Source organism: Pristiophorus japonicus, chromosome 3 (genome assembly GCF_044704955.1).
Source record: "Pristiophorus japonicus isolate sPriJap1 chromosome 3, sPriJap1.hap1, whole genome shotgun sequence".
In the NCBI taxonomy this organism is placed as follows: domain Eukaryota; kingdom Metazoa; phylum Chordata; class Chondrichthyes; family Pristiophoridae; genus Pristiophorus; species Pristiophorus japonicus.
This window is the reverse complement of record NC_091979.1, coordinates 95,304,265-95,318,533: the sequence shown is the minus strand read 5'-3', so window position 1 is coordinate 95,318,533 and position 14,269 is coordinate 95,304,265. Positions and strand designations below refer to the sequence as shown.

General features: G+C 46.8%; 1 protein-coding gene across 11 annotated transcripts in view; it reads right to left on the bottom strand.

Moving 5' to 3' along the window:
* LOC139259802 (bromodomain adjacent to zinc finger domain protein 2B-like) overlaps positions 1 to 14,269 on the bottom strand; it is a 441,395-nt gene that overhangs the window by 167,069 nt on the left and 260,057 nt on the right. For all 11 annotated transcript variants that reach the window (XM_070875573.1, XM_070875574.1, XM_070875583.1 and 8 more), the window contains one exon: positions 2,494 to 2,775. In XM_070875573.1, coding sequence (XP_070731674.1) covers positions 2,494 to 2,775 — 282 coding nt within the window. The remainder of the gene's footprint in view (positions 1 to 2,493; positions 2,776 to 14,269) is intronic.

Genomic DNA, 14,269 nt, shown 5'->3' with positions numbered 1-14,269 from the left:
GTCCAAACATTTAGTTTCTGCTCTGCATAGAATTCACAGCTAACTTATTAATTGGAGAACTCAGATTAAATGCTGGAACCAACGTGATTTCTGGTTGAAGTTCTTTTTCCTGGGCTATGGAGGGTGATGCTGGCATTTATTGCCCATTGCTTACAATTGAATGGATTGCTAGATTGCATCATAGGGCATTAAGAATCAACCACATAGTGTAGGCCAGGCCAGGTTAGTGCAGCAGGTTCTGTTCCCAGAGGGACATTAGTGAACCAGTTGTGTTTTTAATGAAAATCCAGCAGCTTCCAAGGTAATTTTTCCTGCCACCAGCCAACAAATTACCAGATTTATCAAATCCAATTTCATAGTGAGTTTTGAATTCAAGACATCTGGATCGCTAGTCCAGTACCAATACAGAAGTTAACAGGTCTTGGAGAACAAATGTAGGTGATAATCTAGATTTTCTTTTAAACAAGCTTGTGATAAAGCAGAAAAAAAACTTGACATTTCAATAATGTTATCTTGATAAATTAAAGTACAAATACCAAATTATTGCACTAGTTTATTGTTTAAGCAAACTTGCAATAAAATCAATCTTAAATTTCGTATTGTGTCGCCAGAATTTAGAAATGCATACAATTTTATATTTAAGGCCTATGCCCATGCTCCAAGGCTTTTACCAATGCCACTCCATGTTCTAGGAAGCATATACGAACAGTCCATCGTGCCTCTCCCTCCAGCTTTCCTTACATTCCAGTGTGAAAGCACATAACCTTAGTTGATCAACATGGCCACATGGGTGTGTACCAATTTGATGTGCCACTGCACTGACACCCTGCCTTCCAATCTCCAACACAAACCAAATCTACTTTAGTGCCCAAAATGGCAATATTACTGATAAACCAAGTTTTTATCATATCTATGAAATACAAAGACTATTTTTCAAGTATTCAACCACACATGTTATCATAGACCCAAAATAGTGAAAAATTAGAAGATTGATGTACTTTGCCACTTCAGAATGTTACTAAAGTAAAAAAAACAATTTGATGTAAATACTACAGTAATTACTGCACACTGAAAATACACCAACATAAAAGAAATATAATCATTTTTCTAATGACTCAGCTCCTCAATGCTTTAACCAGCTGAGCCATGCTGACCAGGAAGAGCCTAGGGTTGATCCCTACTATGTGCTGCATTAGCAGATTTCAGCCAAGGTGGCAGTACGGATACTACAATTGGCCTCAGCTACCCTGGTTAGCAAGTGAAAAATTGACCAGCTTTACCACTCCTGATCGTTGTCCAGCAGCCCCATGTGAAGTGTGCATATGTGGAAATGAGGAAGGACAGGGGCAGATTTTAGCTGTGATGCTGCCGCTTCCCCCCCATGCCATCATAATCATCATCATCATAGGCAGTCCCTCGGAATCGAGGAAGACTTGCTTCCACTCTTAAAATGAGTTCTTAGTTGGCGGAACAGTCCAATACGAGAACCACAGTCCCTGTCACAGGTGGGACAGATAGTCGTTGAGGGAAAGGGTGGGTGGGACAGCTTTGCCACACGCTCTTGATTTCTGCATGCTCTCGGCGATGAGACTCGAGGTGCTCAGCGCCCTCCCGGATGCACTTCCTCCATTTAGGGCGGTCTTTGGCCGTGGACTCCCAGGTGTCAGTGGGGATGTTGCACTTTATCAGGGAGGCTTTGAGGGTGTCCTTGTAACATTTCCTCTGTCCATGTTTGCCGTGAAGGAGTTCCGAGTGGATCGCTTGCTTTTTGAGTCTCGTGACTGGCATGCGGACAATGTGGCCTGCCCAGCGGAGCTGATCAAGTGTGGTCAGTGCTTCAATGCTGGGGATGGTGGCCTGGACGAGGACGCTAATGTTGGTGCGTCTGTTCTCTCAGGAGATTTGTTGGATCCATTTGTTGCATGCTAAACATCCGTAAGACAAAGGTCCTCCACCAGCCTGTCCTCACCGCACAGCACTGCCCCCCAGTCATCAAGATCCACGGTGAGACCCTGGACAACGTAGACCATTTCCCATACCTCGGGAGCCTCTTATCAACAAGAGCAGACATTGACGACGAGATTCAACACCGCCTCCAGTGCGCCAGTGCAGCCTTCGGTCGCCTGAGGAAAAGAGTGTTTGAAGACCAGACCCTCAAAACAGCCACCAAGCTCATGGTCTACAGGGCTGTAGTAATACCTGCCCTCCTGTATGGCTCAGAGACATGGACCATGTACAGTAGACACCTCAAGTCGCCGGAGAAATACCACTAACAATGTCTCCGCAAGATCCCCCCATGCCACGGTGGAAGTGCCCACCAACCCATTGTCTAAGCCAACATAAAGAATGGAACAGTACTGAAGGACGCCTGTCACCCTGGGAAAATGTATTCCAGCAAGGAATTGTCGTCTTCAGGAAAAAGGGGAGGGGGGGGGGTGGGGGGGGGCGGAAAACTGGCAGAAAAATAGGGTGCAAAAAGAAAGTTAATATTACCAGATGGTGTAGATGGTGCATATGAAGACGACGGGGTCCCTGTGTAGGTCAGCGTCGTAGATCCCGATGCCAATGAGCCAGGCGCTGACTTTGGAGTCTTCAATACATGGAGGCTAATGGGTGTTGAGTGGGCTGAATGACTGGAAGAAGTGTGACTTGAATGAGCAGCTTTGTTGAATTTATGAGGAATTTCTTCTTTCTCGTTCTCTGTTTCGCTCTCGTCTTGTTCCTTAACCTCATCATCAGATCCATCTGTTTCTGTCTCTGAGTCACTGTCCGCCTCTAATTGGTGGAAAATAATAAATTAAATATTTTAGAAATTCTATAATTCCAAAAAACATGGGTAGCATGCAACTAATCTAAGGTCGTTAGTCATGCCACTACCCATAAATAGTGCCAATTTAAATTTGAAGTTTGAACTTTACGTCTTTGCAAATGTATAAAACAGAAATTGCATTTCTGGAGCGATTAAATTACTTTTCCAGTATATTACTGAAAATGTGAGTAAAATGTTATGTTAAATTCCTTCACGTTTTCTATACATTGCATGAGGGAAGTGTACATATGCTTTAGCTCACAAAAAGATGTGATTGAAGCGTCATGTTATTTTAGTTGAATAAACATAAGTCATGTTTCAGCTGGGATTTACTAAAACAGTCACTGAAAAACTGTAAATTTTAATACTTTTAACGTGTAATTGATTTGTTATCAGGTACGTATATAAATTTGAGAACACAATTATATCTTATTGTGTAATAACTAACTATTATTTGGAAAGATACATTAGGATTAAAAAAAGGGGGCCGAAATTAACAAAAGCTAAGTTCCTCCCGTTTTTTGGTGGTACCCGGGCGGTGCTTGATCAGCCCTGTACCGCTGGGGCTGAGTGGGCGGGAGATTCATCCCGCTTTTCTTGGCGGGAGCAGGAGTGGAGTGCAGTGGCCTTCCGACTCGGGAATCATCGGCTCCCGAGTTGTGCGTGCGCGCACGGCTGTCAAGCTCTGTTCCCCGAGAAGCACCGACGAGACTGCCGACCTGAGATTGCTGGGTGGTGGGGGGGGGGGGCGGGGAGGGAAGGGAAGAGAGTGATTGCTGTTGGTGGGGAGGGGGGGAAAAAGAGAGATCGCTGTGGGCAGGGGAAATAGAGCGATCGCTGTGGGGGGGAGGGGCGTGGGGGGGGGGGGGGGGAAGAAGGGAGAGAGAGAGACTAATAACATTTTTATTATAGCTGATTAATAAAAGGATTAAATAAGGCTTTATTAGACCATTTATAAAATAAGATCACTCTAGTGAACACACACACAACTTCCAGATTCAGTGGTTATATTGCTATTCAAACTGCATTATTGGTTAACACTAGAAAATACTAGAAAACCAATCCATTTCAAAGTACATCAAACTGTGGAGAACTACAAAGATCTGTGTAATATCAAACATGTCACACTTCTGTGAAGTAATTATACCCGTCAGCTCTGTGACCATACCGCCCACTTAAGATCCAGTAAGACCCGCTTTTGCAGGATGGTATTAAGGTCTGGTGGTAAACGGATCTTAATGAAGAAACTTCCATTTTGGGCAGTATTTGGGCGGTAATATATAGATGGAGAGTATCGAATGCTGATGAATTTACCACCGGGCTGTATCTATGTTTTTTTTTTGACGAAACTTGTATTTCTGGGCATTAATTGGGTAGTAGTGGGCCTGTTGAATTTCGGGCCCCCAAACCTTACATCACAAAGAAGTGCACTCAAATGCATATACTGAACTAATGAAAATAGAGCCTTTCATCAATCCAAGATGGCACCGATGAATGGATATTTTGAAGCAGTTTTGCCTATGATGGATTATTTATCAGATTCATTCTTGCTGGTCATAGCACATACAGCAATAAAGTTGGTTACTGCTATCAATTTCTCAGGCTGCAGAGAATACACATCCCACACCTGCTGATTTACACATGTTAGGATAAGGCCTTCCTATGCATAGGTTGATTGCTCCTATTGTTCTTGGATGGGGACCCATCTCACGTCATTCAAGTGGTTGGAACTAATCAATGGGTCAAGCCAGTCCATTCAATTCAAGCATCTCATGTGGTTAACATCCTGGGAAACTTTTTAAACTAATAGGTTTGGTTGACAGCTATACCTATTTACAAGAGGGATATGGTCATGATTCATTTTAGACCCTTGGGCAGACAAGTCTGCAGTAAGGAACTACAGGGCTCAATTTTTCCCAATGCCGTTTTTTGGCATACTGCAAGAGTTATGCCCGTTTTTTTGGCCCTGACTACTCCAAAAAAATAACTAGCAAGTTTCCCCATTCTATTTTTTTGAAATTGGCGCCGCACAGCCTGTCCTTTAGCTTTTGGGGGGACGGAGCCCATTGTCTGCGCTGAAAAAAACGATGCCTCCCCTTCTGCGCATGCGCAAAAAAAAGAGACTTTTTTGTGTGCACACTAGGTCCGTGCAGCAGAGCAGGTCTCCAGTCGTCTTGGTTAACCCTTGCCACTGGACCAAGACCAAGCTCTGTCAAGCCCGTGTGGTGGCTGGTGTGCAACGGTCACCACACGTTAAAAAAATCCACACACGGGCATCTTCCACCCTTAAGGATGTAGTTCAGGACCTGGAATATTAGGTCCTTCATTGAAAAACCTGTGAACTCATCCTTCTTTGGCGTGGAAGCAAGTCATCCTCGTTTCGAGGGACAGCCTACGATGATGATGATATGGGCGCGTATGCCCAGTACAGCTCTTGGTCTGCATTCTGCCATTTTTAAAGAGCCAGTTGTGTGTAAGAACTTTAACTCTCAGTGGAAAAATCGGAGCTGCAATAAAAGATGCAACACGGCTCAAGGACCAAGAATTTCTTACAGGATAAAGTGAAGGCACTGGTTACTGTAATTGAGGCTAGTTGGCATGAGCTGGACACCAGCAGAGATCACATAAAATTTCACCAAAAGAAATGAAGAAACGCTGGAACCAACTTGCAGAAGATAGAAACATAAAAATCTACAACGTAGAAGGAGGCCATTTCGGCCCATCGTGTCCACGCCAGCCGACAAAGAGCCACATGGCCCTCGGTCTGCAGCCCTGAAGGTTACAAATAAATCTATGAAAAATGAACAAAGGCGGAAAGGTAAAGAGCATCCAGCCCAAGCAGTCCGCCCTACACAACTGCGACACTCCTTGCACCAAAACATTCAACGCTCCACCCCCAACCAATTACTGTGCAGTGGTGATCACCCTGAGGTCTGGAGGCCAGTGCAGAAAGAAGTGGCAGGACCTTGGTCAAATAGATAGTATGTGATATTTTCATTTATTCACTTGAATTGCAACTGTAAATGTGACCATCTGTATATGTCCCACCCAGCAGAAAGACACCCTCCCTAAAAAGTTATATTTTCATCTTTGCAGAGGAAGGTAGCACACAACAAAAGGGAAAGAACTCAAACAGGAGGAAACCCGGCAAATCTGCACCCAGTGACACCCTTGGAAGAGAGGGTCGCTTCTTTGATGGGTCCTGTCTGGAGAAAAACAACCACCACTGCACAAGCTGGGCCCACACTTGAGGGAGAGGGTAAGTCCTGCACATTCCAGAGTCTGGCTTTCCTAAATGTTAAGTACTGCACGGGCTAGACATGCTTCAATTCATGGGGATGTCTCCGTCAGCTACGCTTCAGTTGATGCAATGTGCTATCATTCATCGTGATCCTTCAAATGAGCCTGCTGCCTGCGCTGTGTGAGCCTACTCATGCCACCCTGCCCCCTCTTCTGCTGCTAACCATTTGTCTGTTCTGTTATATTTTGCAGAACTTGAGGCCAACCCTGACAAGGCTGAAGCCAATGCAGAAGATGATTCAGACACGGATGAGCCTGAAGAGGAGAACATCTTCCAATCCCAACTTCCAGACCAAGAGCACGGGGGTGAGGGGGAGGAAGAGGCGATGGTTGAAGCCCACACTGCTGTTTCTGGAGGAGATGCAGGTGCTGCCCATTGAGGTGCCAGGCCCTTTCCTGAGCGGTACGAGTGTTGGTGTTCCAAGGTTTCTCACAGTCAGAGGCTGGGGAATCCAGTGGGGTGCATGAGGCACTCCCAGGGCCCCACCGTCCGAGGCTGCAGGTCCCAGTGGGATGTAGCGAGGCACACCCAGGGCCCCACCGTCCGAGGCTGTGGGTCCCAGTGGGGTGCAGTGAGCCGCACCCAGGGTGAGGAGGGGAAGGAGAGCTCGACAGCACTCTCCTGTGGTGCAGGATCTAACAGATGTGGTTCAGAAATGGCAATGAGTGCAGAGAGCATTGACCTTACACGATCACTCCTGGACACCATCAGTGGGGTGGGTGATGAAGTATCGGGACTGTCGGGAGAAGTAACAACACTCACGAGAAATCGGAACACTGTCTGGGAACATGAGGGAGTGAATGTCGCAGGGAGCTGATACAATGTCGGTGCACATGAGGGAGGGAATGTCACAGGTAGCTGATGCGCAGACAGTGAACATGAGGGAGGGAATGTCGGAGTTAGCTGCTGCAACAAGGGAACATGCCCAGACCCCGTGCCCATCGACAGAATCAACTGCCACTCCCAGTCTAATGCCCAGACTAGCCTCTGAAGAGGCCCAACCCAGGCCTTCCACATTACCGCCTGCCTCCCCCCATCAAGAAGTGCGCATTATCCGAGATTTTCGAAAGAATAAGCTTGGTACCAACCCCAGTAATGCTGCGCCACCGCCTGTGGACAGGGGTGGAGTCAACAAGTCCAAGCGCAGCAGGCGGTCTTAGAATACGGTGGAGGAGAGATGGGTGCAGCCTTTCTTTGCTGCTGTTTTTGTTGTTATTATTGTGGTTGCTGTTGTAGCTGTTCTCAAATTAAAAGTTTTTTGTAAGTTATGTAAATTTACAAGTTTAAAAGTTTGTAAGTGATCTTAAAGTTTTTTTTTTAAAGTGATCTTAACTGAAAACTTTAAAGTTTGATACAAGAATATGTTTATTAAAGTTAAGTACAAACAAGTGTTTCAAAACTGAATAATTTCCATTATTTGTTCCATTATCAATACAACTTTTTGAACTAAAGAAGAATAATTTCCAGTATTTGTTCCATTATCACAACACAATATTACGGAACAGGTCCAAACTGGAAACATGGCCTATTTGGAATAGTTGCCGCTGAGCCTTCAGGCAACAAAGAGTTCACGGATGAGCTGCTAGCGCAAGACTCGAGCAATCATTAAAGGGACACGACGGCCTGCCCTCCTCAGTCATCGTGCTCAGAGTTCAGGTAGTTGCATGGTTTCCTCGTCCTCCTTCTCCTCGTCATCTGCATCTTCCTCCTCATCATCAGCCACTTTCACCTCAGGTAGGTCTTCTACCACCAGCTGCTGCTGCCTTGTGATGGCTAAGTTATGCAGCATGCAGCTTGCAGCAGACAACAGTGAACTGACTGACAATCTCAGGGGAGTACTGCAAGTAGCCTCCGGAGTGGTCCAGGCACCGGAAACGCTGTTTCAAGATGCCAATGGTCCTCTCTATTATGCTGCGCGTCGCAATGTGCAACGTGTTGTATTCCTGGTCAGCTTCCGTCCGGGTTATGTGTAGGGGCGTCATGAGCCAGATGGCGAGGCCCTTCTGGCTGCTGCTGAAACATGGCAGATATAGCGCTCTCACGTAGAATGAACGCATCATGGCTGCTCCCAAGGTATCTTGCATCAACTGACACTATGCGATGCATGTTGTCACACACAAGCTGCACATTAATGGAGTAAAGCCTTTTCTGTTCCTGTACATTTTGGAATCCTCCAAAAGTGCTCGCAAGGCGACGTGGGTACAATCAATGCAGCCCTGTACCTTTGGGAAGCCAGCAATCCTGGAGAAGCCCACAGCCCTGTCACGCATTGCCTGGGCGATCATGGGGAACTTTATGTAGTCATTCCTCTGGGCATATAGTGCAGCATTCACCTGCCGAATGCAGATATGCGTTGCATGTTGAGAAACACATCCCCAGTTGCGGCCTGGAATGATCCAGATGCATAGAATGAAAGTGCAGCTGTAACCTTCACTTCAACTGACAAAGCAGTCCTCCTGATGCTTTTAGGTTGCAGGTCTGCTTTTTACTAACTCTCAGATCTCGGTTACAACTTTTGCGGAAACGCAGCCTTCTCACAATGTCTGCATCACTCAGGTGATGCCTGAGGGTATGAACGCCTGTCTTGATATACTCGACGTGGGTAAGGCCTCCAGCCCATCATCATACGTGCTCTGAGGTTCCGGACGTCGAATCAATCGTTTCCTTCGCAGCACCATCATGCAGAAGCCTTGCACGAGGTATGGCATTGTAAGTATTGACCCTTTGATTAAATTGTACCTTTGCAAGAAGCCCAAAGCAGCAGGACAAGCTTCTTGATTGACTTTCTCCCCAAGATCGACGCCCAAGTATGGACCACACCCAGGTCTGCACATGCGCAATAGGCTGACTTAGAACGGGAATCTTGCCATTCAAATGAGGATATTAGGGTCAATGAAGTCTAATGCAATTCTTTAATTTTAGATTTTTTTTCAAAGTACCATCATCATCATAGCAGTCCCTCGAGAAAGACTTGCTTCCACTCCTGAAGTGAGTTCTTTGGTGGCTGAACAGTTCAATATGAGAACCACACACTTTGTCACAGGTGAGACAGATAGTCGTTGAGGGAAGGGGTGGGTGGGACTGGTTTGCCGCACGCTCTTTCCGCTGCCTGCGCTTGATTTCTGCATGCTCTCGGCGTTGAGGCTCGAGGTACTCAGTGCCCTCCTGGATGCATTTCCTCCACTTAGGGTGGTCTTTGGTCAGTGACTCCCAGGTGTCAGTGGGGATGTTGCACTTTATCAGGGCGGCTTTGAGGATGTCCTTGTAACGTTTCTGCTGCCCATATTTTGGCTCGTTTGCCGTGCAGGAGCTCCGAATAGAGCACTTGTTTTGGGAGTCTCGTGTCTGGCATGCGAACTATGTGGCCTGCCCAGCGGAGCTGATCGAGTGTGGTCAATGCTTCAATGCTGGGGATGTTAGCCTGGATGAGGACGCTGATGTTGGTGCGTCTGTCCTCCCAGGGGATTTGTAGGATCTTGCGGAGACATCGTTGGTAATATTTTTCCAGCGACTTGGTGTCTACTGTACATGGTCCATGTCTCTGAGCCATACAGGAGTACCTCCCCACCACCAGCCGAGCATCTCCTCACCGGGTTCGAGGGCCGGCTGGCAGAATCATTCTCTCGCCCAGACACAGGGGCTTGGCAAACACCCACCTCCGCCGCCCACCACCCCCGGGCTTCATTTGATGCTGCTGCATAGTGTAAGGGTTCTCATCCCTTCAGTTCGGCTTCCACCCCCGCCCCCACCATACCAGGGCTTCTTTTGTCCGGGCGAGGGAGCAATTTTGCCGGCCGACGCTCCGACCCTCGAGCCCGGTTTGGAGACGTTCAGTGGTGGCGTGGCACTTTGAAAAAAATCCAAAATTAAACAATTGCACTAAACTTCCATTTTCTGCATTTCAAGTTTGGAAAAAGTAAGCTTGATGATGCATATTTAATGTGTTCTTGACTCTCTCCAAAACTTTGCCTAAAAACAATGGTGTCTTTCTGCACCGATTTTTTTATGTCTGCTGGTTTTTCTTGTGCCCAGAAGGTTTTTTTTGAGAGTGGTCAAATACGCCATCCCAGGAAAAATGTAAGTTGGCCAAACTTGCATAAATGTGAAAAACTGGCGCAGACATCAGGTTATGCAAAAAAAAGTTAACCTAAAAAAATTGTAACCAAGTTACGCTGGTGCACAATCTTTGGGGAAACTTGGATATTTTAATTCAGGCCAAAAAAAGGGCGTAGAACACTGGGGAAAATTGAGCCCATCGGAGTTTACATTTGGCTGCTTGCGCTCAGTCGTTAGCGGACTCTGGTAATGAAGGAAGCAAACATTTGTCAAGGTCAGTTTAAGGTTAAGGGTTAGTGGAGGTAAAATGTCTGCTGTTTTAACATTGAGAAGAATATTAACCTTTGTAACTACTATGAATGTATGGTTTGTACTGAGTACTATTCATTTACTGGTTTAATGTTCAATAAATTAGTCTATTGGTTCATAATCTGAGCTGCGATCTGGGAGTGTGAATTCTTCTGCCTTCTGAAGTTGAGGAGATCGCATGGCAGCATGCAATATAGTTAATTAAGCTGGGGTGGAGAGTTTTCTCTGATTGACCCCAGTTCTTGCTACATTTAGAAAGATATTGGGTAGGAAAAGGCACATTCCGATCACAAGGTACACGAGGTCCATTTACGAGAGTAGTCAGTAGTACTGATGCCATGGGAAGATCTAAAAATCCAAAAATGCAACAGCTGTCAAACGTTACATCAAGGAAGTAATAGAAGCTTTGTTTGCAAGTAACAACACTCTCACTGTGGAAAGGCAACATCAGCTCGATGGCAAGGTTCTCAAGAGTGCAAAGCATCACTGAAGGCACTTTTGTATTATACAGACCATTGTATCTGGCTGCGATTTCCAGACAGGCAATCCTTTGGAGAGGATGCCCCAGAATACCAAATAGGACAATGCTCATCACACCTATCTCATACAGCAACATGTCCACTTTTTCAGCCATCAAACAGGGGATCACTTGCCAACAGACTCCATTTAGTAGCTATATATTGGATTTCCTTTCATTTAATTTTTGCCTACATTCTTTCTTAGCCCTCACAGTATTGGAAAAAGCTAACAATTTTAAACTAATTTTGAAACGTTATAAATGCTGACATAATGGGCCCAAGTTTCCACATGATTTGCGCTTGATTTTTTAGGAGCAACTGGTGAAGAATGGACTATTTTAGAAATCGCAATTCTCCACATTTTTTTTTCTGCAGTTCTAGTCAGGTAGAACAGTTCTACTTTAGAACAGAATTTTTTCTTCAAAAGGGGGCGTGTCCACAGTGAAAATGTACTCCAAACTAAAGTAGAATGGAGCCAGTGAAGATTTTTGTAGAACTGAAAAAACCTGTTCTAAACTTTAAAAAATCAGGCGCAGGTTACAAATTAGGCGTCCAGAACGAGGTGGGGGGGGGAAGGGAACTCATTAAATTCGACAATAAATCATTATTTATACTTCTACAAATATTATACAAATAAATCCAACCTGAATAAACATTTATAAGCCAAGAAAAGATTAAATAAACCATCTTCCTACCTGTGTGAAAGTGCTTCAGCCAGGGAGAATTCTGCAGCCATTCGTGTCGCTGAGCGGGAGGGAGGGGGAGGGAGAGAGAGAGGGGGGGAGGGAGAGAGAGAGAGAGAGAGAGAGAGAGGGAGGGAGGGAGAGAGAGAGAGAGAGAGAGGGGGAGAGGGAGAGAGAGAGGGGGAGGGAGGGAGAGAGAGAGAGAGGGGGAGGGAGGGAGAGGGAGGGGGAGGGAGGGAGAGAGAGGGAGGGGGAGGGAGAGAGAGAGAGAGGGGGAGGGAGAGAGAGAGAGGGGGAGGGAGAGAGGGGGTGGGGGAGCGGGTGTCAGGTCGGGTCTGGTCGGCGGGGAGGGGGGGGGGGGGAGCGGGTGTCGGGTCTGGTCCGGACGCAGGGGGAGTGGGTGTCGGGTCTGGTCCGGAGGCGGGGGGGGAGCGGGTGTCGGGTCCGGTCGGGGGCGGGGAGCAGGAGCTGGCCGTGGGAGGAGCCTTATTCACGCAGCTCCAGTGAGGCCATTCGGCCAGGGCTAGGGGCTGCGTGCTTCGGGCCCCTCCCACACAGTTCGGCGCCTGGAGCTACTGCACTTGTGTGCCGATTGTAGCGCGCATGTGCAGAGGTCCTGGCACTGTTTTCAGCGCAAGGACCTGGCTCCGCCCCCCCCCCCACAGCTCGTGCTGGCTGCGCCGAGGGCCAGAGGACCTGTAAGTAGGTGGAGAATACCGAGGATTTTTTTAGGCGCCGTTTTAGGCGCGAAAATCGGGCGCCCAGCTCGGAGGGGCGCCGTTTTTTTTCTTGTGGAAACTTGGGCCCAATATGTGCCCATATATGCAGCCACTTACTCTTATATGGACATATCTGTTCAAATTTATCTGCTAGCCACATTTTTCACAAATAACACATTAGGCCAGTTTGCTGGCACAAGGCCGATGCTGTGCTGGGAGCTTATGTTAATTATTCATCTGACTTGACCATGTAAAATCACAGTCAGGTGCGGGATAGCTTTATACTGACAGTCAAACATTCCTGACACATGAGCAAAAAAGCCAAATACCAACATTGTTCCGTAACTTGTAAGATTGTTTGTGCTAAAAAGTAGGTAGTGCAAGATTTCTTTTAAAATGCCAGCTCAGAGTTGCAATAAATGCCTCCTGACAGGCAGCACACCCACGAGTGGGGGAGATGAGAAAAATTATCTTGTCAGAGTCTTGCTCCTGATCGTTAGTGTCAGCTGCTGGAAATGCACATATATGGACATTAGGGGAGGATAGGACTGGACTTTTATAGGGAATTCATTATTAACCAGAATCTCCTTATATTTTTTAAGTACTAGAAAGTAACAAGAATGAAACACAAGTCCATAAGAAATGGAGCAGCATTAGGCCACATGGCCCATTGAGCCTGCTCTGCCATACAATAAGATCATGGCTGAACTTCGACACTTTCCTGCCCGATTCCATAGTCGTTGATTCCCTTAGTGCCCAGAAATCTATCTCAGTCTTGAATATACTCATCGACTAAACGTTCATAACCCTCAAGGGTAGAGAATTCCAAAGATTCACGATCCTGAGTGAAGAAATTTCTCCTCATCTCGGTCCTAAATGTCAGACCCCTTTATCCTGAGACTATGACCCCTAGTTCTAAACTCTCCACCCAGAGGAAATGGCTTCTCAGCATCTACCCTGTCAAGCCCTCTAAGGATGTTATATGTTTCAATTAATTCACTTCTCATTCTTCTAAACTCCAGAGAGTATAGGCCCATCCTACTCATTTTCTCCTATCTCTGCCTCTAAGGGACCCAGGTTTACTTTTACTAATCTCTTCCTTTTTATTTCTTGCTAGATTCACGGCCCGGCCCTCGACAACGTGGACCATTTCCCATACCTTGGGAGCCTCTTGTCAACAAAAGCAGACATTGATGCAGAGATTCAACACCGCCGCCAGTGCGCCAGCGCAGCCTTCAGCCGCCTGAGGAAAAGAATGTTCGAAGGCCAGGCTCTCAGATCTGCCACCAAGCTCATGGTCTACAGGGCTGTAGTAATATCCGCCCTCCTATATGGATCAGAGGCATAGACAATGTGCAGAAGACACCTCAAGTCGCTGGAGATATATCACCAACGATATTTCTGCAAGATCCTGCAAATCCCTTGGAGGACAGGCACACCAACAACATTAGTGTCCTTGTCCAGACTAATATCCCCAGCATTGAAGCACTGACCATACTCGATCAGCTTCGCTGGGCAGGCTACATATTTCGCATGCCAAACACAAGACTCCCTAAGCAAATGCTCTATGCGGAGCTACTTCAAGGCAAACGAGCCAAAGGTGGGCAGCGGAAACGTTACAAGGACACCGTTAAAGCCTCCCTGGTAAAGTGCGACATCACCACTAATACCTGGGAGTCCCTGGCCAAAGACCGCCCTAGGTGGAGAAAGTGCATCCTGGAGGGCGTTGAGCTCTTCGAATCTCAACACCGAGAGCGAAGAGGTCAGGCACAAGCAGCGTGCGGCAAACCAGTCCCACCCAACCCTTCCCTCGGCGAATGTCTGTCCCACCTGTGACAGAATCTGTGGCTCTCGTATTGGACTGTACAGCCACT